Consider the following 26,224-nt stretch of genomic DNA (forward strand, 5'->3'; position numbering starts at 1 on the left):
TTTTTCTGTTAATCAAGCCATTAGGAAGAGTTAATAAACTGGACACTTCAGGCATGCACTTTTGAATCGCTAACTGTTTGCAGGGTATTGTAGAGTGCTTACAAAATGCAACTGACCATGGCCACATTGGAATACATCACAGCACAGATGTTGTGGCCAATAGCGAATGAGAATGATTGTTAAATATGCGCGCGGATAAAGCTCCATGAATGCACACTTAAGCACAGTCTGTGGGTCCTCCTCCACCTCCTCCACCTCCTTCACCTCCTGCTGCTGCAAATCCAGCGTAAATACAAACGTGCGAAACTCATTATTTAACATTTAAGTCTGGGCTTCGAATTGTGGGCGGTTTTGTGGCAACGCATTTGACTCGTTTGACAGTGATAGTATTTCCATTGATTTATGAAGGTGCTACGATGTTTTACCATGTTTTTATTAATTAAAGAGCTTCAAGTGCAGTAATTAATAAGAATAACTCTGGCAGTTAATTAATTGAAAAATATTATTGTAAAAATAAACTGTTAAGTGGTCTGAATTGATCAGGCAAGTATTATATATGTGTGTCAATAAGTTGCATTTTCTTAATATGTGCGCTTTATTTTCATGTAAATTAATCTAAATTTTGTGGGTGAAAACAAAAATAAAATAAGACGGACATCTCAATGATAAAGTTATCAGTCTAAGAATATGAGAGACCGTTTTCAGATTTTCAAGCTCTCATTATTTTGTAAAACCTAACACACAAGGCTATATTGACTTGGCTGTTGATGCTGATCAAGAATATATATACTTTATGGAGTCGGACAAGCCTCCTTCTCCTTGTAACATACATTCCAACGAACACAATGTACCCTTTTACTTATTTTTTTAAGTAACTGGTATTATTTTTCACATTTTTGGCCATTAAGTAAAATATTTTCGCAACGAAATTATCTACAAAATACGGCACAACTTTGTGTTAACGTAATAATATTGTGCAAGTGGCAAATGAACAACAATAATATGTAGAAGAGCCACAAAAAAAAAGGGGAGAATGTAATGAAAAACCAATGTACAAAGTCGGAATGAACAACCACATGGGCAGACAGACAGACAGGGAGACATGTGTATAGCTATAGTAAACTAATCCCTTAAATTGAATATGTCATAACAATGCTGTGAAATTTGTCATGCAAATTAAAGCGATGACGACGCATGAGGACTTTTTCATTTTTTATATATATATAATATACATCTATTTTTTTTTTTTGCTTTCATTTTTTACGACTAATCCAATGTCAGCGCTATGAAAAGCTGTTCCTCTTACTCCAGCTCAGGTTTTGTTCAAATTCTGTTCAGTTGTTAACGTTGTATTTGTTACGTGCGACTGTGGTTGTCATGCCAAGGGGTTGGGATATGAAATGTGTGGAGGATTTACAAGGAGGTGAGGGTTCAGGATAAAGCTGGCGTAACAACATGAGGCAAAAGATACAAAGTGCTGATTAAAATCGTTTTTTCAGTGCGCTCTTGTTATTTTAAAGGTGTGGTCCCCAGGTGAAGGTAAGAATTGGGTTGATTTCGGTTTGGGCTTGGGCAAAAATGAGGCTGGAGCGACTGGAGCGGCTGGAGCTTTACATCACTCAAGCTGCCTCTGTATGCATATCAAAGTCAAAATCAGTAGGGACAGGACAGACGACCCACAGGTTCAGCTCAGCTGGCTGCCATTGTGAATGGATAATTTCACAGAGTTACAACAGAGGGTTTCCCCAGGATTTCACTCAGTTTCACTTGTGTGTTTTCGCAAGAGGGATAAGGCTGTGAAGCGGGAGTTTTCACTGATGTTAATCGGTTTTGCGGTTATGACAGCTCAAATTACACAATAGCCCGAGTACACACATCCTACCCACCTATCTCCCTGTCCCTTTATATCATTTTCTATTCAATATTTACAATGTACTTAACTCCCTTTCTGTCTCTCCTTCTGTCATCTATCTCTTTTTGGTGCAGCCGCTGGATCGCGATCAACCGAATGGACGACCACAGTGGCGTTTCACAGTATTTGCCCAGGATGAGGGCGGCGAGGGTCTCGTGGGCTATGCGGATGTCCAGGTCAATCTGAAGGACATCAACGACAATGCCCCCATCTTCCCGCAAGGCGTTTACTTTGGCAATGTGACGGAAAATGGAACCGCCGGCATGGTGGTTATGACCATGACCGCCGTGGACTACGATGACCCGAATGAGGGCTCAAATGCCCGACTGGTCTACTCAATCGAGAAGAATGTCATCGAGGAGGAGACTGGTTCGCCAATCTTTGAAATAGAACCGGACACGGGTGTGATTAAGACCGCTGTTTGTTGTTTGGATCGGGAGCGCACGCCGGATTATTCCATACAAGTCGTCGCAATGGATGGCGGGGGGTTAAAGGGCACGGGCACGGCGTCTATACGTGTCAAGGATATTAATGACATGCCGCCGCAGTTCACCAAGGACGAATGGTTCACGGAGGTGGATGAAACCGATGGCACCGCCCTGCCCGAAATGCCCATATTGACAGTGACAGTCCATGACGAGGATGAGACCAATAAGTTCCAGTACAAAGTTATCGATAACAGCGGCTATGGCGCCGATAAATTTACAATGGTTCGAAATAACGATGGCACGGGTTCCTTGAAAATTGTCCAACCCCTCGACTACGAGGATCAATTGCAGAGCAACGGCTTCCGTTTCCGCATTCAGGTGAATGACAAGGGCGAGGACAACGATAACGATAAATACCATGTGGCATATTCTTGGGTCGTCGTCAAGTTGCGCGACATCAACGATAACAAGCCGCACTTTGAACGCGCCAACGTTGAAGTCTCTGTGTTTGAGGACACCAAGGTGGGCACCGAGCTGGAGAAGTTCAAGGCCACCGATCCTGATCAGGGCGGCAAAAGTAAAGTTTCCTATTCCATCGATCGTTCATCGGATCGTCAGCGGCAGTTTGCCATCAATCAGAATGGTTCGGTCACAATACAACGCTCACTCGATCGTGAAGTTGTGCCTCGACATCAGGTCAAGATTCTGGCCATTGATGACGGCTCACCGCCCAAGACAGCGACGGCTACCTTGACTGTCATTGTACAGGACATCAACGACAATGCTCCCAAATTCCTTAAGGACTACAGACCCGTGTTGCCGGAGCATGTGCCACCACGTAAAGTTGTCGAGATTCTGGCCACCGATGACGATGATCGCTCCAAGAGTAATGGACCACCATTCCAGTTCCGTCTGGATCCCAGTGCTGACGATATTATACGTGCCTCCTTCAAGGTCGAACAGGATCAAAGTGAGTACAGCAGAGAATTCTTGAGCATTGTAAATTATTTTTTTATAATTGTAATAGATTCTATGAAAAGAAATAAATTATTTCGAGCGCTAACATAAAAAGTAAGCTTCGATATAAATTTTGTAGGGAGCAATTTCTTTTTTATTTAAAAAAATAATTTGTTTTTGGGAAAATTTCGTTTCAACTTTAGTTGGAGTCTCTTATAGGTAGCATATAATTAATAGATAATATTTCTAGTATTTGAGGTATAGTTGCCATCAGTTTTTATAGACATGTTTAAATTTATAACATATTTTTGAAAGAATTTGGATTATTATCGTTTTCCAACGATTTTACATTAGTATATAGCTCGACATATAATATACGAGCTCATTACACCATCAAAAATTTTAAGGTTTCGAGTATATAAGTCGCCAAGCTTTAAATTCAAAAAGTTTTTCAAATACTTGAGTCACAATTTAAACAAAGCAGAAGCAAAACATTTTCTGCTGTCATCGTTAGCAATAAAATGTCCAGGAAAGCAATAGAACAAACAGATAACAAAACGTAGTAGAATGATTGCTGGAGAATGAGAGATTTGAGTTCGAATTTAGATTCGAGTTCGAATGCGTTGTGTTGCAACTCTAACAAAAGCATAAAAATGCAATTACCTTCGAATAGCCCAAAATGAATAGCTAGCCATTAAACGGAAATAGTAAGCCGTAGTCCAAGCTCACAACATGAAAATTTAAATAACAAAAAAATGTGAGCAAATGGGAATTTCACACACACCACTCACACATGTCTGTATCCGTATATGGTTCCAGTAAAAAAAAAAATGGCAAATGCACAAGTTTTCAATTAAATTACCCAAACGGGGAGTTCCGGGAATCACCAAGAATCGTGCGGCAAGCAAAGCCAACTGCATTTAGTTTGTAGCCCATGCAGTCGATGCGACTGTGTGTGTGCGGAGTGTGTGTGTGTGTGTGTGTGTGTGCGGAGTGTGTGTCTGGATTGGGGGTGGCAATCCAATTCTGATGTGCCAGCGGGGAGTCAAAAAGTTTACGCCTGTGGTCTGACTTTCTTTCTGTCTGTCTCTGTCTCTTTCACACACTTTCTCTCTCTCTCTCTCTCTCTCTCTCTCCCACCTTGTCCCTGTACACCTTGTCTGCTCGTATTTGCATACAATTTGACTAAAAACACACAATGGAGTGTCTTTAAAAATACATTTGAAATGTGTAGCAGGCACAGTTAGAGTGTCCCTGGAAGTCAAGTGATGTGTGTGGTGTGCAGGATTAGTACTGCCATTTGTTGTATGCAGCACACACAAACTGATGCATTATACCTCAGTGTATGCTGTGTGTGGTGTTAGCACTTCTTGGCTCAAAGGAGTAATTACAACAAATGGGCACAAGCTGGTCGAGGCAGCTCAAGTTGCCACTGCAATCAGCCGGAAACGTGTTGGCTAATAAAGGTGCTTAGTTTTTTGGGGTTTTCACCAGTAACAGTCACCCTCTCAATCCCTCCGTCATCTTCTGCCCCTCGTCATCCTTTATGGCAAACTCATTGGCTGCTCAACTAACTCGAAAATGCTTTTAAAAGCTCAGCAACAAGGATAAATTTGTCATTAGAGTATATTGCTGTAATTTTGGATACAAACTACAGTGGCACACGAAAGTTAATTGATGTAAATATGAAGATATCCGTATGCTGCAAATGTTCTACATAGTTGAATTAAAAGTAACTATTAGGAAGGAGCTCATTAATAAGCAGTGTCATTCCACATTCAAATTAGCTCACATTTTGTGAGATGCAATCATCTATTATTAAAATAACTGTTAAACAACTTCTGCGAGAAAGTAGGTTTATCTTAATTCTTGAAATTATAACGATTTCAATAAATCTTTGAGAATAGATACGAGTACGATGACTAACTTTATTTACCCATTCTTTACGACAGAGGGCGCCAACGGTGATGGCATGGCTGTGATATCCTCACTTCGATCCTTTGATCGAGAGCAACAAAAGGAGTACATGATACCGATTGTGATCAAGGATCATGGTTCTCCTGCAATGACAGGCACTAGTACATTGACCGTGATCATTGGCGATGTGAATGACAATAAAATGCAGCCAGGATCGAAGGACATCTTCGTGTACAACTATCAAGGACAATCGCCAGATACGCCAATTGGAAGGGTTTATGTCTACGACTTGGATGATTGGGATCTGCCCGACAAGAAGTTCTACTGGGAGGCACAGGAGCATCCGCGCTTCAAACTGGACGAGGACTCCGGCATGGTGACAATGCGAGCGGGTACAAGGGAGGGTCGTTATCATCTGCGATTCAAGGTCTACGATCGGAAGCATACACAAACGGATGTCCCAGCAAATGTTACGGTCATGGTACGAGAGATTCCCCACGAGGCGGTCATCAATTCTGGGTCGGTGCGACTCTCTGGCATTTCCGATGAGGACTTTATCCGCGTGTGGAATTATCGCACCCAGAGCTTGAGTCGCTCCAAGCTGGATCGCTTCCGTGACAAGTTGGCGGATCTGCTCAACACGGAGCGGGAGAATGTGGACATTTTCAGTGTGCAGTTGAAGAGACGTAATCCTCCATTAACCGATGTGCGTTTCTCGGCACATGGCTCGCCGTACTACAAGCCCGTCCGACTCAATGGCATTGTGCTGATGCATCGCGAGGAGATCGAAAAGGATGTGGGCATTAACATCACAATGGTGGGCATCGATGAGTGTCTCTACGAGAACCAGATGTGCGAGGGAAGCTGCACAAATGCCCTCGAGATCAGCTCCCTGCCCTACATGGTGAATGCGAATAAGACGGCCTTGGTCGGCGTTCGGGTTGACACCCTGGCGGACTGCACTTGTGGTGCAAGGAACTTCACCAAACCGGAATCATGCCGCACCACACCTTGCCACAATGGCGGACGCTGTGTGGACACCCGCTTCGGACCCCATTGCTCCTGTCCGGCGGGCTACACGGGTCCACGCTGCCAGCAGACGACGCGCAGCTTCCGTGGCAATGGATGGGCCTGGTATCCACCCCTCGAGATGTGCGATGAATCGCATTTGAGTCTGGAGTTCATTACACGCAAGCCCGACGGACTGATCATCTACAATGGACCCATTGTGCCGCCCGAGCGCGACGAGATGCTCATCTCGGACTTTGTGGCCCTCGAACTGGAACGTGGCTATCCCCGTCTCCTGATTGACTTTGGCTCTGGCACCTTGGAGCTGCGTGTGAAGACCAAGAAGACCTTGGACGATGGCGAATGGCATCGCATTGATTTGTTCTGGGATACGGAAAATGTGCGCATGGTTGTCGACTTTTGCAAGTCGGCGGAGATAAGCGAAATGGAGGATGGAACGCCGCCAGAGTTTGACGATATGTCGTGTCAGGCGAGAGGACAGATTCCCCCCTTCAGCGAGTATCTCAATGTGAATGCGCCACTTCAAGTGGGAGGCCTTTATAGGGAACAGTTTGATCAGTCCTTGTACTTCTGGCAATATATGCCCACAACGAAGGGATTCGATGGCTGCATTAGGAATCTCGTGCACAACTCAAGCTTTATGATCTGGCCCATCCGGGTCTATCCAGGAATAGCGTCGCCGGCTGTCCACAGACGGAGGAGGTGTGTGCCCAGACGGAGGCCACAGCTCGCTGCTGGGAGCACGGCAACTGTGTGGGCTCCCTCTCGGAGGCACGTTGTCACTGTCGACCCGGCTGGACGGGACCTGCTTGCAACATACCCACTGTACCCACCACCTTCAAGGCGCAGAGTTATGTCAAGTATGCGCTGAGCTTCGAGCCAGACCGCTTTAGCACTCAAGTGCAGCTGCGTTTCAGAACACGTGAGGAACATGGAGAGCTCTTCCGAGTTAGCGACCAACATAATCGAGAATACGGCATATTGGAGATCAAGGATGCCCGTCTACACTTCCGCTATAATCTCAATTCGCTGCGTACCGAGGAGAAGGATTTGTGGCTCAATTCGGTGGCTGTCAACGATGGGCAATGGCATGTGGTGCGCATTAATCGCTATGGCTCTGCGGCAACCCTGGAGTTGGATGGCGGTGAGGGCAGACGCTACAATGAGACATTCGAGTTTGTCGGACATCAGTGGTTGCTGGTGGATAAGCAGGAGGGTGTCTATGCTGGCGGCAAGGCCGAGTACACGGGTGTGCGCACCTTTGAGGTCTATGCGGACTATCAGAAAAGCTGTCTCGATGATATACGGTGCGTATGCTTATTTTTCTGCACTCTTTTATTTTGCATAAATGAAAAAAACAATGCTTGATCAAATTAACCAGTTTCTGCACAGTATAATAAGGTTTTTCACTGATCTAAATTCTTTTTTTTAACAAAATTAAATTTTATTCTTTTTTTTTCTCTCTTCACAGTCTGGAGGGCAAGCACTTGCCTCTGCCCCCAGCCATGAATGGCACCCAATGGGGCCAGGCGACCATGGCGCGTAATTTGGAAAAGGGCTGCCCCTCGAATAAGCCCTGCTCCAATGTCATCTGTCCCGATCCCTTTGAGTGTGTCGATCTCTGGAATGTCTATGAGTGCACGTAAGTTTCCTCAAATTTTTCTTAATTCTTCAAAACATTTTCAGCATTCATATTTGCGTTGCCTTTTCGTTGCTCATGAATGAAAACGTTATACAAAAAATCAAGAAATTGACATATCGGACTGATAATAAACACAATAAACTACACCTTCAAGAACAAGACACATATACAGAAAATCAAGCATACGCCACGTGTTACAGCAAAGAAAATTGTTTCGATCACAATAAAAGTACTCCAACAAAAATTGGCGTTAAACATTCGATAGTCAGATTAATTAATTAAAGCTGTGCCAAAAATATAACAAAAATTCCAAATAGAATAAGACAAAGAGAGTTGAGCTTATGCCGTGTCTGTCAAGGGACATTGTCCAACCCTGGTCCAATCTCTGGAGCCGTCAGGACACCGTTGGTTAGTCAGTTAACGTTGCGTGACAAATCAATCGGATTAAGTCGTAATTCGACCTGTGTTGTATTGTCGCTGTCTCTCTCTCTCTCTTACTTATTCACGCTTGCACTGGCACTAGTTTACACACACACACAGCCATGCACTCTCTCTCTCACACACACACACACACACACACACACATACAGAGCCCATCACGCGTGGCGTTCTTGTGCTTAATTGGCTTTTAGGCTTTCACGTTTTGTTAACTGAGCTTTCATACCAAATCAACAGCAACGTCGAAAGCAACCGACTTACAATTGGACATACGAGTACAATTGGCGCAGCTTTTATTGTTTATTCACAAATAATTCACATTCACACTCGCACTCACACTCACACTCACGACTTTTGTAATAAATGTTAATCTGAACTGATTTTGGCCTGCTCAGTTGCGGCGAGGGACGCATCATGTCGCCCGATTCAAAGGGTTGCATGGATCGCAACGAGTGCCTCGATTTGCCCTGCATGAATGGTGCCACGTGCATCAATCTTGAGCCGCGTCTGCGTTATAGATGCATTTGCCCCGACGGCTTCTGGGGCGAGAGCTGTGAGCTGGTGCAGGAGGGTCAGACCCTAAAACTGAGCATGGGTGCTCTAGCTGCCATACTCGTTTGCCTGCTGATCATACTGAGTGAGCAATTTAAATCCAATTCAAATATATATTCTATATGCAACAACAACAGCTCGTATATAGTTAATATACATATATATAGTATAATATATTTCCCAGTCCATCATAATTTATTAGCTGTAAATTGAAAATCATTCATGCAAATATCACCAAACAAATCATGGCTTATCATTTGAGATTTCATTTTCCCACATCGCAATTGTTTTATTTATTTTGCGGCAATAGAAACTCATTTAGCCATGCCAAACCTTGCCATATCACACATACCATATCATGTCATACCTTACCCTAGCCATACCATTCATTCATATGTCAAATGCACAAATCCAATCATTCAGTTTGCACATGCCTCGATTCATTCATAAAATGAATCACAGCTCACTGAATTTGGAAATACAAAAAAAAAAGCAAAACAAACAAAGCACAAAAGAGTTTTATTTTTGTGATATTTATTAGCTTTTTGATTCTTAGTTGATGATATTTATATTTAAAATATATATTCACAAGATATCTTTATCTACATGTTATAGAAAAAATGTGTTTTGCACTCTCTGTTACCTTTAACTTTGCTCCTTATTGTTTGTTTATGGCACATTATCCATTTATCCCGTCAATTCAATGTTCAATTTATAGCTCATCGCCTCTATGTATAAATGTTTTATATTTAAACTTTATTACTTATATCAATGCTTTTGACAACTGAAAGGTATGTACTTAGTTTCGTACTATCTAGCAATTTAATACAATATTTTTTAATGGTTTTTTTTTTTAACTAGATAATTATAAAAATAGCTTTGAACGAAATATGTATAAACACATATACAAAAATAGCTAGAACATATTCTAAGAGTCAAGGCTGCAAATATTTTGATCTAAATTCGCAATAACATTTTGATTTATTCACTCCTTATTGCAACACTTTAAACTATAATAAATTATAATAGTTTGCTTTTGTTCAATATTTCATTTTGAGCCTTTTGATGAGTCTGAAATTTATAATTAAATTAAAATAACTCAAGAACCGATATTGTAGTGCTTTATTCAATAAACGTCTGCAGTGTTGTAAATTAGTTAAAGCAGCTAAATAAAACAGGTATTTTAATAGCTCTTACAGGTATAACTTTTCAGTTGCACATACATAAGTACTCACATAAGTAACTCACCTGTCACGCCCCTAAAAAACACATACACACACACACGCACAACGATGCACTTGGAAGAAGCCAAGCATGGAGCCCTGAAGAGCTCAAATGCCTTCAGGTAAGATAATAAATGTGCAGTCAAAGATACAAGTTGCCCATCAGGACGAGAGCCAAGGCAAGGCCAAAACTTGGGACTTGGGACTTGGCAATGGCAGATTTAAGCTGTGGCATTTCCAAAAATCACAATGAAACGAAAGCAAGAAAACAGATAGAGACGAGCTGAAAAGGAAGTCAGAAGAAGAAGTCACAAGTTGGGAGTTAGAATTGTAGTTGGTTTTAGGTAGACAGCTCAAAGGAGACCTGCCAGTTTCATTCGTGTTGGCCCGCGAGGATTTGCTTTCGTTTCGTCTATTTTTGGCGAATTTTCTATTAAATACAACTTGAGAGCATTTTCCGCTGCAGGGAGCACACATTACACATACGTCTTCTCACTGTTTGCACATTTGTAGATAAATAACGTTCAAAGAACAAGTAAAAAAGCTGGAAAAAAGCAAATTGTTTCCTGCTAACTTTAAGTAAAACTTAATGACGTAAAATATGGCAAAGTTACAAAGTAAAATAGAAAGGCAAAAAGCGGTGCAGAACTAAAGAGAATTATCAAGTACCCACTTTTGATCAGCTTAAACTACGCACTTGGGAGCAATCGCAGTAAAGAAAAAAAAAAAAAATATATATATATATATATATATATATATATATATATAGATATATATATATAGAAGAAAACTATGCGAACTTTTTATTTCTTTTGTTTTTTTTTTTGCCTTCTGCAAAACTGCCGCTGATTTAGTGTGAAAGTTTTTTTGCTGTCCGTTTTTTTTTTGTGCGGCTGCCACTGGCCGCTGTGTGGCGCTTTTGTGCGATTTGTTAGCTCGTTTTGATCAAAAGTATTTGGCAAAGTCTCTGGCATTTGCCAATAATCGTCAATATATCAGTTAAGTGTCTTATGTCTGCATTTGAAAAGTATTCAGAAGACATTGTCTCTTGACTTTTCTTCCTATTAACAAAAAAGAAAAAAATGAACAAACAAAAATTTAATAAAATGCGAAACAATAAGTAATCCTGCAATTTTTATCATTATTTTTTCATTTGCGTTACACAAAATAAGAGCAGCAAAGTGGAAAATGAAGTGAAATTGAAAAAAAAGAAGTAAAAGCCCTCGAAAAAGAAATTGAAAAGTATAACTACGACAAAGTTTTCGGATGAGAAACAACTCGAGCATTGTAATAGCCTCAGAGAGAGAGAGTAAGATAGTGAGTATGTAGAGTAGGAGTAATAAGTAGAACGGGGAGAAAGAAGGGCAGAAACTTTGCTGCGTTTCGCCTGAAAGAGCAAACTAATAGCTTTTCAAGAATTTTAAAGGATCTCAGCGAAGGTCACACACATTTCCGCTTCGGGGGACACCTGCAAAACATGTCAATTCCCACCGCATGTGCAAGCAAACTAATCAAAACAAACTTATAGAAGTGTCAAAGGTATTCAAATGCCAAAAAACCCAATGCAGTTGCCCAAAAGAAAGGGCCAAAAACTTTATTCAATTCTACAACAATTGCATCATAATCATAACAATAAAACAACAACAAATGCAAGTGTAAAAACAAAAGTGCACTTAAGTTGCATGTTACCAATATGGGAGTATGGGTAGAAAATACGTTGTGACATTTGTAGGGTGTTTTATACCGAAGACAATGCATAAAGTTTGTCAGACCAAAGGGAAAATCTTAAGCTGCCAAACTGTGCTGTGGAAAATGCGAAGGGAAACCCGAACGTTCTATAAGACTTTTCGACAGTTTCTACACACACTCCAACACTCATTCAAACGTACGTATATTGCATACGGATACAATTTGCTGTGAGGAGAAGCTAAACAAAGTTCCAGTTTCATAACGACGCGTATAACAAACGTGAATAACGAACAAAGCAAAGCAAGCGTAACACAGATAAATCTACACAGATACAACTATACACATACAGCTATGGTCACATAAATAGCGTAAAAGAAAGAACTTTTTTTTCTATATTTTTTTCTCATGTTTTTTGTCATAGTTAATTTTCGCCATCTATTAATAGACTATGATATCCCCTTAAACTTTTGTTTCTTATATCTTATATTAATATTAAAAAATGTTGTACCTATTCATATTTCGTGTTACTTATGTGACCATGACTATACACAATTCCCTTGCATTGAATGATGAACAAACAAATTTTTAAATAATCCCCTTTTGTTTAATTCAACAACAACTCCACACACACATGCACACACACACACACACACACACACACTATTCATACACCTTATGAAATGAAACTTTGCGGACTGTCAACATCGATACGCTTGGTACGCTCGCTCCATTGTCACGTTTAGATGTCCTGCGGGCTATAAGGTCTCTGGGAGCACTTGCGTCAACGAGAATGAATGCTTGCTGTTCCCCTGCCGCAATGGAGGACGTTGTCGCGATCATCATCCGCCAAAGAAATACGAATGCCATTGTCCTTTGGGCTTCACCGGCATGCACTGTGAACTGGAGTTATTGGCCTCTGGGGTGTTGACACCATCGCGTGATTTTATTATTGCACTCTTTCTTTGCCTAAGCACATTGATATGTAAGTATACCACAGACGACAAGGGATACGAGAAAAGAAGAGTAATGTGAAAGGTGAAAGGTGTAAGAGCAACTCCGCCTAACTTAAGGTTAAGTAACTGTAAACTAACATATACGCTTTAGAACAAACACACAGGTGATAGTAAGTTAGTCCTGGCAAAATCTAGCATGGCCAAAAAGGACATTTATTTTAAGAACCTAGAAAACGAAAGCTGTCTGCTCTGTTTTAAAACTTCCTTTACAATATGCGAAAAAAAATGTGTTTAACCTTTAAAATGAGGTATTTTAATATGTCCATTAAATAATGGGTTAAATTCTTTTTAATTATATTTATTTTCAGTTTTAAGGAAATTAACCTTAATAATTTCGTTTGCAATTAATTATAACCGTTCATTTATTGCATGTTCTCAATTCAAATTATGCTTAAAGTCCATATACTAAGTTTATCATTTTATTATTATTAAATGAAGTAGATACGATTTAAAAAATCGGAACATGCCCTAATTTAAGCGATTTGTATATATATCCTTGCTTTAGCCACTTAAGCCTTTCGTTTCAAAATCTGCTCCATTTTCATTTGAATTTTAAATCGACTTTCTTATTAAAATAGCCAACCTTTTTAAATAAATATAAAACATGAAATGGATTGGTCTTCAGAGCTGAAACGAAACTTTTACTCGTATGAATATAATTTAAGTATTTATATAATTGCCAGCGCCTGAAAATTAATTAACCCATTCATTCACCATTTCGCCACGCCCACTAGGTTCACTGGCTGGAACGCCCTTTATAAGTGGCCGTGACAAATATCAAAAGTCGTTTCCGCAAATTACATGTGGCCAACCGATAAACATTAATTTAAGTTTATTCAATGAGCGAAATGTTGTTATTTTTAAATCAACGGAATGTTATTTAAACAACAAATACGTATATTAAAAAGAATAAAGAAAAAAGAAGTTAAGAGGAAACCGAGAAATGTGAATTTGAGTAACACAATAATTGCAATTACTATACGCGACGTCCATTTTGGGGCCATTGCCAGCTGCCCTGACCAAGTTGTGACTCTACCTCTCTCCCTCTTTTCTCACTCCCTTGTTTTGGCCCTGTGTCTTGGCCAGGCAAATTACTTGGGGCCAACTTCTACGGCTGCGGTGGAAACGAAAAAAAAGAAAAACTTTACGACTGTGCAACAGATGCTGCAATATGTTGAAATACGCGCACACAAAATTAGAAAACAGCAAGCGAAACAGGACAACAAGTTGGCCAAGATGAGAGACAAAGAGAGAGAGAGAGAGAGAGAGAGATAGAGACGGAGAAAGAAAGGAAGGCAATGGTGCGCCTGCAGCTCGATTTGCCATTTTGGCCAACAATTTTGACTTGGCCACAGTTACAGTTACAGCTACAAACTCAACAGAAACTGGGACAATCTGTGCCTTATTTGTTTGTTCATATTTCTTTTTTTTTCATCGTTCCTTCTTTAGTTTTTTGTTTTTTCTTTTTTTTGGTAAAGTCGCGCGTGTTTTTTTCTATATTGCTTACAGCACATTTTATGCAATTCCCTTATATTTTATTTATTTTTTTTTTGTAAGAATTTAATTAAGAATCTTTCTATTTTTTTGTGGAAATGGTTAAGCGAGCAGATAGCACAGATTTTTCAGGCAGCATTTTGCTGCACTCTCCGCTGTGAAATTGCTTTACGTTACGAGTAAAAATCGCCATTTAATTGGCTTATGCATGCTAAAACGAAGTTTATTTAATTTAGTTTGTTGTTGCATATACGACGAGTTGATACGCAGAACACAATATGTATGCTGACTAATTGAGATGCATTCGTCTATTCGCACAGTACTCGTTCTTGTATTTGTGGTCTACAATCGACGTCGGGAGGCGCATATCAAATATCCAGGACCCGATGATGACGTGCGAGAGAACATCATCAATTATGATGATGAAGGCGGCGGTGAGGATGATATGACCGCCTTTGATATAACGCCATTGCAGATACCAATCGGTGGCCCAATGCCACCTGAATTGGCGCCTATGAAAATGCCAATTATGTGTAAGTGCAATTCAATTGTCCATTTTTGTATATTTGATTTTTTAAACCATTTTTAATTGACTGAACCTAGGCACTTTAATACATCATTCGAAATTCCGAATTAGATTTCATAGTTTTTGAAGTTTAATTTAAAATAAATAAAAACTAAAAATCTGTGAAGTGAGCTTATTGGATTATTTAGTTCCAACTGCGATAATAATTTTATTTCGACTCTGCGAGTACATTTTCCAAAGTCAATCAAGAATTTAATAATCCCCTTTTAGCGCTCTCGTAATTCGTTAAAAAATCACTGCGCAAATTTCAGTACAATAATCAGAATCCAAATTGGGCTTGAATTAAATTGCTTTTAATATTATTCCGTTCATTATTGCTTTCATTACAGAACTTGCTAACATGTTTACATCAATATTTGTTCACATTAATTACAGATCCCGTGATGACGCTTATGCCCGGCCAGGAGCCTAATGTGGGCATGTTCATCGAGGAGCATAAAAAGCGAGCCGATGGCGATCCAAATGCTCCGCCCTTCGATGATTTGCGTAATTATGCATATGAGGGAGGCGGCAGTACAGCCGGTTCGCTTAGCTCGTTGGCCTCAGGTGGGTAAACTTTTTGATTATGACTGTCATAGTATTTCAGAAATCACCATGACTAGATTTTGCACCCAATATCCGGCAAAACTGGCACGATATAGTTGGCAGCCATTGTAGCTGTGCTCCCCAACAAAAAAGTAGGCTACAATGTAGTAAAAAAAACCTAGACTGTTGCCTTTATTTACTGTTCTAATTCTTTTTGACATTTTCAGGGCAACAACGCTCAAAAACCGCTGAATATTGGGTGTAAAATTATTCAATACACTTTATAAAAATTCAAAATATTAAAAAAATAAAACACACTAGTAATTATGCATGAAACATTTTATATAGACTTTAAGGTCATATTTTTCTCATGCTTAAGTAACCGCTGAATATTGGGTGTAAAATTATTCAATACACTTTATAAAAATTCAAAATATTAAAAAAATAAAACACACTAGTAATTATGCATGATACATTTTATATAGACTTTAAGGTCATATTTTTCTCATGCTTAAGTTATTGCGTTTAAGTAAGACGTTTAAATGTTGTTTATTTCTTAGCTTTGAATATACGTAATGAAATTATTCGATACGAATTGCATATAAACATTAACTTGAACATGAGAATCCGGACCAGGTTAAATGAGGAAATTCCTATATTTACCGTTTGATACACAATCATTGCAGGTACCGACGATGAGCAACAGGAGTACGACTACCTCGGAGCTTGGGGGCCGAGATTCGATAAACTGGCCAACATGTATGGCCCGGAGGCGCCCAATCCGCATAACACCGAGCTCGAATTGTAAGTTAAGAGTCAAAACGAGACGGAATATGTGAATACCAGTAACAAGAACGCAGTTAAGTAGCCACAAAAGTTGCATTTAAATTTCAACACGACAGTTGAGGAGATGAATAGACGATCTAGATAAACAGAAACCGAGATCCCCAGCTGAATTACACACAAAGAAACGCAACCAAAGAAGCATCCAGCTGGCGTTGGCAAAACCCTTAAGTTATTTCAAAGAGAATACAAAATGAACAGACATCGTAAAGAAAAATGAGAGAAAAACTTTAAACACACAAAATGACATTTGTAAAAATACTTCATCACCATTTAACTTTAATAATTATTATAATTAATTTATTAAGTGTGTGGACGTAAGAATTCAAATTGCGTTAGAAATTTGCTATGAATTTGCAGATTAAAGAGAATTGAGATTTAAAAGAGAAAATGAATGAGAGAGCATACCAAAGCTTAGTTTAGATGTGTGCATGAAATTCGAACGATAATTTTGTGTGTTTGTGCGAAAGAGATGAACAAAAATATATTTGTTGTGCATATTATTTTAGATTTCAGTAATTATTGTAATTATTATTTTATAAGTTATAATATTTAAGTGATTTCCGTTTGGCTTCCATGCAAGTCATTTAGGTCAGAGGCCAAGCGAAACTCTCAGACACGTTTTTTTTATAATTTCATTTTTATTTTATTAAATTTACTTAAATGAGTATTAAATTGTTTTGACTTATAATTATTTTCTAAGATTTACAATTAAATACAATTAAAACTTTACATAAAAAATGAATACCCAAAGACTGTTTTCGTTCCATCATAACAAGTACATATATACATACAAAAAAAAAAAAAAAACAAAGAACATAATTAATATATATACTATATAATTATATTAAAAAATTTTAACTGGAATTATAGTGCGTTTCATGTGTGTCCGCCACATTTGAGTGTATCACTAAAATTTAAAATTATAATCGGAAATACACCGAAAAAATCGCGGGCGAACTAAGCAGCAACTGTTTCTTTCACAGCCAACAAAAAATAAATAACTTAAACTCAAGTCCCTGTTCCCCAGTTCCACAATTGTATGACTTTCACAAAAAGTATTCTATAACCTTTTGAAGAATTTAAAATTAAATTGACTTACTACCACACAACTTAAAGGTATTGCTACAAAGTGAAAACTGGGCACAGTCCTTTTAAACATAAAATACTCCTACAAATGATATTCTAAAACAAAATTAAGCTAAATCTCTTAACACACAGAAATAAGTGTAACTAGCAGCTGCTAGCGAATAAATGATGAAAAAAGAGAAATTACCTTTAGATGAACTTAGCGCAATTGATATAATTAAATGGAATACTTCAAAAGAAAACAAATAAAAAATAAAAATGAAATCATTATTATATGGTATAGAAAAGTATTTTACATTGTATATATTATTAGTTTTAGCACGTAAAGCAAGTAATTAAAGCATACGAAATTGGTAGCAGAGCCTACAGTCTTATTAAGTCATTTAAACTAACTTCGAAAAATAAACGAAAATAATTACGGATGACAACATTCAAACCACATTTCATTTTTCATAAACATATACATATAACATATATATGTGTATGAATACTACTCGTACAAAAACTAATACAAAACCAAACCAACTGCATTTAAAAAAAACTTTTCCACTCGACAAAATACGAATATAAAGGAAAGAAATACAACAGCAAATTGTTATTTGGCTAGTTTATTTTTTTGCATCAATTCAAGAGGCCGTGCAATAAAGATTCGCCTGGAATTCTTTTAGGCAACGCAATGTCAAAACCAAATCCACAAGTTAAGCCACAGTTATGAGTGCAATTTAATATAATAACCAAAATGTTCATTGTTTCATTTGTTGCATACATAGTGCGTACATACACGTGCATACAGTACGTATATACACGAAAGCCACACATTACAAAATTTACAGGCATGTTCCGGACTTTACTTTTACACGAAATTCACAGAAAATAAGTCGAGTATACTCTTAACATCATCGCTTGAATCTGAAAAACTCTGATATCTGTCTCTATTATTTCATTGATGAGATAGTGGAGGTAATCACAAGACATTAGAGTTATTTTTAAAAACTTGAAGAATATCTAAATATGGTTCGACGAAAGTCCAAATTGTTATGCCTGTGAAATTGATGACAAAGTGAAATCCGGATCACGCCTGTAAGCTAAAGTATTGAACATTGAGATCCAGTTCGTAGCTACAATAAAAGTTTATTTCTCCGCTGATTTTCTGTGTTATTTGTGCATTGAAAAATCAGCTAAGTTAAGCAATTTAAAATAAAACCGAAAGTACAGAAGTGACAGCAACCACATAAGGAAACATAGTACATACTAAAATCTTAGTGTTTTCCAGGCAAAAGCCAATTATTTTTTAATTCTCGTCTACCCTCCGCTGTAGGCAGGTACGCAGCTTTCATTAGATCGAAACGAAAACAAAAGTGAAGAGAAACCTAAACAAAATCCTAAAGTAAACTACAAAAAGAGTTGACTATTGAAAAGTGCAAAGATTTTAACGTAATTGTTAAACCATACAGCGAAAAGAATATTTAAAAGAGGAAATAAACAAACAAAAATGAAAACTAATATTAAATGCAACTTTGCTGTACTTGTTTAAATTCATAAAGAGTACATTTTAAAGCACATTAACTGTTAAAAGTTTATATACACTTGAATCGATAAATGAGAATTTTCATATTGATTGCATGGAGTTCATTTTGAGATTCTTCTAACAACAGTACAGCAATAACACGATGTCTTAACACTGCCAATTGATAATTTGATTTTAGTAAAGACTTTTAAAGCAAATTCAACGAAACTTTTGATTGAAATTAATGAAAATTAATGTTAGCTTCTTTGCCAGATATATTTTCGGGATAATCTTTTTCGGTTTTAAATTTGCATTTATGGGTATGTATAGGCCGATTAATCGTACTTTCCGAGAGCCAGACATGGTTACAGTACGGATAAATTTTATATTTATAAAACAGCAGCACATTAACGGGAAGAAAAATAGGGATGATAAGTAGAATGAGAAACGGAGAGAAAATATTAGAAAGGAAAATAAATTATACACTCATTTATACACATATTTGTTATATATTTTGTAACGTAAGTTAGAGGCATATTCGAGTAAATAAACTATAAATAAATTATGCACTGAAACTTCATATAAACCAATACACATATACAAACACTCACGCACACACATATACAGACAACATACAATTTGATAACTATGTATTTATAATGTATGCATTTTTTACCAACAACAACAACAACAAAAGCAAAAACCCATTATAAAAAACGCATCACATTGAGTCAAATAGTATGGAAAACGTAAAAGAAAAATGAACAGAAAATCAGAAAACCAACAAAAAACCAAAAGCCGATTTCAAATGCAGTTTTAGATAAATTTGCATATAAGTACATTATTATGTAAAATCACTTTAAAAATACTAGTAAAAACAAAAGGAAATTAAAATAAATAACGAAAGCAAAAACAAAAATGAAGTAAAATAAATATAACAAATGGCAACTAGTATTAAAATTTATGAATAAATTACGACTAATATTAAAAGTACACTGCAAGCAAAAATAAGTAAAATATAATAAAGAGATGCAAAATCGATAGCTCATGGCATTTGCAATGCGAGCTACATGAAATAAAATGAGGAGAAGAAAAGAAAACAGATGGAAAATACTGTTAAATATTATGAAAATGTCGAAATTGTAAGCAGATTACGGTAAAAGTCGAAAAATGGGAAAAATCTTAAGATAAGGCAATTTACACACACACAAACACATTCATAAACACATACATTTATACAGACAGAAATACAGAAAACCACACAAACAACTGCAATTATACTAAACGAAATTATTATAAAAGCAAAAAATGCAAAAAAAATGAAAAGCGAAAACAAAAAGAACAACTAAATAAAGAATCTGTAACGTTATATGGAAAACCAATTAAAAATGAATTTTCATTTAAGGTCAAGTGTTCAACGGACACGACCAACAAAAAAAGGGGCAAATCCAATCGACAAATGCTTAATTTGCTTTTTAAAATATATATTTATCTAAATTTAGTGCCTTCTTCCTACTGTGAGTTTGCCGGGGAAAGTTATTCCATAAAGTGCAGCACTTAAGTAAAATTCTTTGATTTATTTAACAACCTGCAGTAAAAAGAGAAAACAGAAAGAATAAAGAAATGGATAAAAAGAGGAAACGACAACTAAGTAAGATGACTGCCGTCATAAAGTTACTCAACCAAAATCAATACAATTTGCTTCACTCGAATGCCGTGGGTCAATAACTAGGATTTTTACTGCAAATGAGCAACGCCGCAAACTCCATTCCAGGGTTGGGCGTCAACAAAATATAGCAAACTTATTAGATATGATGAACGAGCTCTCCACAAACAGCCCGATATTGTTCATAAATATTTGAGCAAGAATTGGAAAGCAACATTCAGAAGCATGCTCTCATCAATCGATAAACACGCACCGACGCCTTTTTAAATCAGCAAGGAAAAGATGTGTTTAAACATCTGTAAAAAATCATGCCACATTGAACAAAAATTTTAACTTGAATAGTTGATAGGTCAAAGGTTCATAGCTCTGTCACAACTGGACCGGTATTCAAGCGGAATGTCAATTTGATTATGGTTTGGCCTTTAAAAGCAATGAATTTTAATTAATTACGTTCAAATAATGTTTACCTCTGCAGCTTGGTTTCGATTTTAATGCAAATACTTTACCCCTTTTGAAATTTGGAAAATTCAAAACACTTTGAAGATGGTAAACAAATGTTATATCAATAAGCATTGCCTTCTAAACACGTGTTGCACATTTTCAGGATGATTTCATAAAACATCATTGAAAGTTTTCAAATTTAATTGTCTACAAAGTTGCGTTTAATACTTTAATACTGCCAGCTAAAATAGTTTGCACAAATTGCGCCTTTAAAATATTATCTGGTATTAGTCATTGAACTGGCCGACGTTCAACTTGTTGTATGCGCAATTCGTTTTCAGCTTTAAACAATTGCTTAAACTTGCGACAAAATCGTATAAAATGGCAGGACTTAGAGAAGGAATGAGCAGTTGGTGGATCGCGGAGATAAATGTTCAACAGGGAGCAATAATATTGTAAATTTGATGCTTCATTGGCGGCAACAAAGGCATCGGTAACACTGTCACCACCAAGGACTGAGAGTCCCGTTTATTATATTTGTTTTGTGGCTGCGCAAGATTTTTATTTTCTCACACCCCTTAGCTACAACAACCTTTGTCCATAAAAATGCCAAAATGAAGTCGCAGAGGACCAAATCCGTTCTCAAAGGCAACCATGCTCTTTTTTTGCTTTGCAATTTTTAAAAAGAATGCGACAAGGAAAACCCACACAATATTTGTTTTGGAATTTTTTGCTAGGGGCTAAAAGATTTTTTACATACTAACAGTTGTTTGTTATTGTGTAAATGCAAGTGTGTGTGTTTGTGTGTGTGTGAGCATATAGGAGTATGCGTGTGGGTAGCTTGTGTAAGTATATTTGTAGATGGTGTTGGCTTTATTTGCTGATAGTGCAAACCAATTGGGATACGGATATATATGTTATATATATATATATATTATGCTACGGTCTTTAGTCTGACCTGAGGTTGTTTAGAAGTCTATTGGCTTTCGCTTCCTCACACAAAGTTTGTTTGTGTGTATTCCATTTGAATGCTGGTCCACCTGATAAAAGATTACAGACAATTGCATAAATATTTGCAAAAAGCTGACTTTGATTTCGCAACTGGCTGGACACAGTAAACACATTTTAATGTTCGGGTAAACTGTTGTGATTTAAGACTTTAGTTCATTTCTAAACGTTAGTGAAATTCCTCCAGAATTCCGCTCTTAAACATGACTTGACAATGTGACCTTTAACAACAAATATATCTTGCATTCTGAATCTGCGCCCAAAAGCACGCTACACATTCGCCCACAGGATAAGCACACGTCATCTGCCTTTTCATTTTTTCCATTTTTTGCTTTTTTCTTTTTTCCCCAGCTAACACATTTCAATATTTTGCCAACATGTCACACAGACGACATTCATTTCCTATAGTCAACACGCACAATTTGTCGCTTTCAAATGAAATGAAATGCTTCAAGACAACAGGAGCATAACAAAAAAGCAGTCTGAATACGATAAAGTGGCAATGCCTGACTAGGAGATACTCTGTACACCGTTTGCTGTGCTTTTTCAGTTTCTTCAAAAAATAGCTTTTAAACAGAGTCTATTCCATCGAGAATCCCCTTAACTCAAACAGTTTTTTTTTTCATTTACTCATTCCTCAGACAATGGCGTCATCAAGCAAATAAACACAGTCAATTTTCTGGTACAGGGTATTAACAAAAAAATCGGTTGGAAAACGGTTAGAAAATCCAATGTTGCACGTATTGCAACAGAAAAACAAAATAGTACGACTCACAGCTACCCTGTAAAGCGGATAAAGGTAAGACTGCTTTGCTATTTTCACAGTTGATAAATACCCCAAGGCTGGTTGTGTACAGGATATATTTAAAAAACGTAACATGTTACATATCCCAAAAGCGAAAATCAACACACTGTCAGAGTAACAGAGAGTGGATCAGGCGGCATGAGAAAGATGCCGGGATAAAAGGTGCGGGGGCGAGGACGATAGAAACGAAATAAAGGGGCTACGTTTAACTAGGCGCACGCGTGTGCACAGCACGGAAATACTTATAAGCAGAGCAACAGCAGAAGGAGCCACAAAATTTCATTTGGTTTCAGCCTTTTTCTTGAAGAAACCCAGACAGAAAGTTGAACAGGAACAATTTAAGCAACAATCATGGACTTGATAGCGGCCAGTTCCATTTTCCATGTCCCACTTTTGTGCCGGTCGCTCGTTAAGGCCAACTTGTCAGTCAATCAAAGGTCAAGGGTTAAACGCACAATGTGGACCCCAAACGAGGGACACAGAGCCTGTGTCATGACAAGAATTAGACAAATAGCATAGCAAACATATTAAATTTTATGGCTACAAATTGCTTAATGAATGCGTATAAAACCTCAGGCACGCACCAGGCAATAGGACACTCCAAAAGAACCTTCTCACAACATATGCAAATAATACAACAAAAAGACGTAAAAGTAAAAATAGTAAAAGAAAATGGAGCAAATACTGGATGCGCTTCATGTAGCGACAAAATTTTCATTACTATTTGGTTTTCCACACATTTGCATAAATCCAAATGAAGCACGTCTCTTGACAGGCTTCAGGCAACAGTTTGGCAGTATAACTAGAGACGGACAAATGTCGTGAAGCAATTGGATAATAACACTATAATAGCTATAATAGCCTATTTCTACGACAGCACATTTGGCTCATTCGACGCCATTTTCATCATTTGGCCCAAATGTGGACTTCATTTCAGTACAAAATACGAATGATCATTTTGGCGCATTCATAATGAATGAGCCGTTTTTTTGCCATTCGCCCCGGTGAATTTCAGTATTTTTTTAACGAACACGCGATGTTTATCGATAAACTCGTAAAAAAAAAGCAATTATCACCTTAACCAGCTGTTTTCATCAATAAAATCGGTAGGCATTAAATTTGCGCCAATTATAATATCATAATAAATATTAAAATGTTGTTATTGTCTGCTTTTTATAATTTCTGCACAGAAGCCGAACAGCTGATTTGCTTTGGGTGTCTTAACAGTTTCACATTTGGTCGTGAGTGGTCGTGGAAATAGCCTATTAGAAACATAATCTTAAATATAGAGGTTGCCAGGCGCACAGCCAGCGGACTTTCTTACATGCAGGAAAAGAAAAATGTTTTTGTTTGTTTTTTATTTTCTTCAACTTAAAAATAAAATAAATAAAAATAATAATAATATTAAAATTCGATTAAATATAAGTTGAAGCTCATGCCTACAAATAATATTTAGTTGGGCACCGACTATTATAAGGCACAAAACTTTTGTCATACATGTTAATTTCGGACAAAAAGCTTAATTTGAGCGTAATATTCGAAATGAAAATGGACATAACGCCAAAAACTTTTTTCGGCGCTAAGTCCTTGGGCGTAATGTCATGCCACCCTCAAGACCATTTCTGCTATCGAATCTTTTTATGCAGATTTTCATGCCACCGAATAAGATGGCTGAAACTTAGGACAGAAACTATATAGAAGCTGCGGCCAAAGCTTTAAAAACAACTTATCCAGACGATTTAGTTCAAGAATAACTTTGTAAGAAAATTGGATTGTTATAAAAATTAAGAATATTAATTAAATGAAACACTACGTGCTTCGGATATGAAAATCGTGCATTCCCGGGCCGCAGCAAAAAGCCCGAAGCCCGGTACTCCCAAAAAGGCGCAAGAGGCAAGATTTCACGCTTACTTTTTTCATGGATTGAAAAAATATTTCTGTAATAATTCACTGTTAACATAATTTACGAATCTTTTTTATCTACACGATATGTTTATGAAGCTAAATTTGGAATTTGATAAAATCACATAAAAATTAATTTTTTTAATAATTTCGGCTAGGGTGCGAGCCGGCCCTATTTAATAATTTGTTCTCCTTAAGACGTTTGCTCTTTCTGCCTCCATCTGCGGCTTCTGGAGAAAGGGCGTTTATTAAAAATAATTTAAGGACTACGATTAGCGAGGATATAAGGATATATTTTGTGTATCATGATACCTGAGCATGTATCATAAAAATAAATACTGCAAGTTTGTGCTATTTTTTTGCTCCCGTCAGATATATTAATCGAAATACATGAAATGTTTATCGAAAGTTTTCTTTATTACACATGTGCAACTGCAAGAGCAGTTTTTTAATTAGATACAATTTATTTTTATTTTATTTCCTATCTGCGCTGTTCATTACTTTTATTATCGATAATTCGAATATCAGCTGTTGAAAAAGAAATGTATCAAAGCGGTCACCAGGAAGTATCAGTAGCATAAAGTTTTTGTGATATTTGATCAGGGTGATATTTGTTTTCTGGTGAATGCCACCATTATTTAACAAATTTTTCACTTTTAAGAAACGTAAAACGTAAATAAAATTGTACAATTTAAGAAATATTAAGAAACAATCAGTAAAGGTGTTAAATTTTTAATAAAAGTCACGAGTTTCCGTGTTCGTTTCATGCATTCTATGAAAAATGCTAGCACGCTCCCATCTCTAATGTAGACCACATCAAAATACGCACCACTTAATTGTGCCCCAAGAGTTTTTGGGCTATTTGTTTCCTAAGCTCCTTTTAATTGCATGCCAAAGTCCCTTGCACAGATTCGAATGCTGGCAGTGAGAACATATTAAACATCAAGCGGTTAACCACTATTTGTGATATTAATTGGTGTCTTTGCCTCTGCTCTAGATGACCCTACCCAAATACCACCGCCCCCCACCCACACACGTACACAACGTCAGCTTAAAGTGTAAGTGCTTGAACGATTATTAGATTTTCGGGTTTGTCAAATGACTTTGGAGTGCGGTATGCATTTACCGCTTAGCTGCGGGTTTTGTCTATTATCCAATTTTATAAAATATATTGATTTGCTTTGAATACCACATACTGCAGAGTCGCTAAGTAGCTTAAGTCATTTAACAGTCTTGATTGATGAGAAATTATCTACTTCAGCAGCATTGAACTCTTCTCTTACCTCGACAATTAACCAATTCTAAGAAATCAGCTTAGCTTATACTCCACTATAATTTACAGTATCCAAGTACCTTAGATTATCATATGCCGTGGGTTACGCCTCATAATGCAACTACACCAGGCTTTGTTTAACACTATTAAGCCATGACATACAATAGGTCGAGCACGGTGTGGCAACTAAGCTGTACTGTTTAACAGTCGTTCATTGAAATTCAGATAATGCGGAGTACAAATGGGAAAGATCAAATTTAATGGGCTAATGCCTTAAGAACATTA

General features: G+C 37.4%; 1 protein-coding gene across 1 annotated transcript in view; it reads left to right on the top strand.

The window, feature by feature from the left end:
- The window catches only part of LOC117794500 (neural-cadherin), a 108,956-nt gene extending 92,329 nt beyond the window's left edge, over positions 1-16,627 (top strand). Inside the window, 8 exon segments of the mRNA XM_034635128.1 lie at positions 1,987-3,310; positions 5,250-6,872; positions 6,875-7,550; positions 7,715-7,885; positions 8,719-8,960; positions 14,615-14,827; positions 15,256-15,426; positions 16,092-16,627. Of these exon segments, the coding sequence (XP_034491019.1) occupies positions 1,987-3,310; positions 5,250-6,872; positions 6,875-7,550; positions 7,715-7,885; positions 8,719-8,960; positions 14,615-14,827; positions 15,256-15,426; positions 16,092-16,213 (4,542 nt within the window). The 3' untranslated portion in view covers positions 16,214-16,627.
- The last annotated feature ends 9,597 nt before the right edge of the window (positions 16,628-26,224 follow it).

Source organism: Drosophila innubila (assembly GCF_004354385.1).
Source record: "Drosophila innubila isolate TH190305 chromosome 2L unlocalized genomic scaffold, UK_Dinn_1.0 4_B_2L, whole genome shotgun sequence".
Taxonomy (NCBI): domain Eukaryota; kingdom Metazoa; phylum Arthropoda; class Insecta; order Diptera; family Drosophilidae; genus Drosophila; species Drosophila innubila.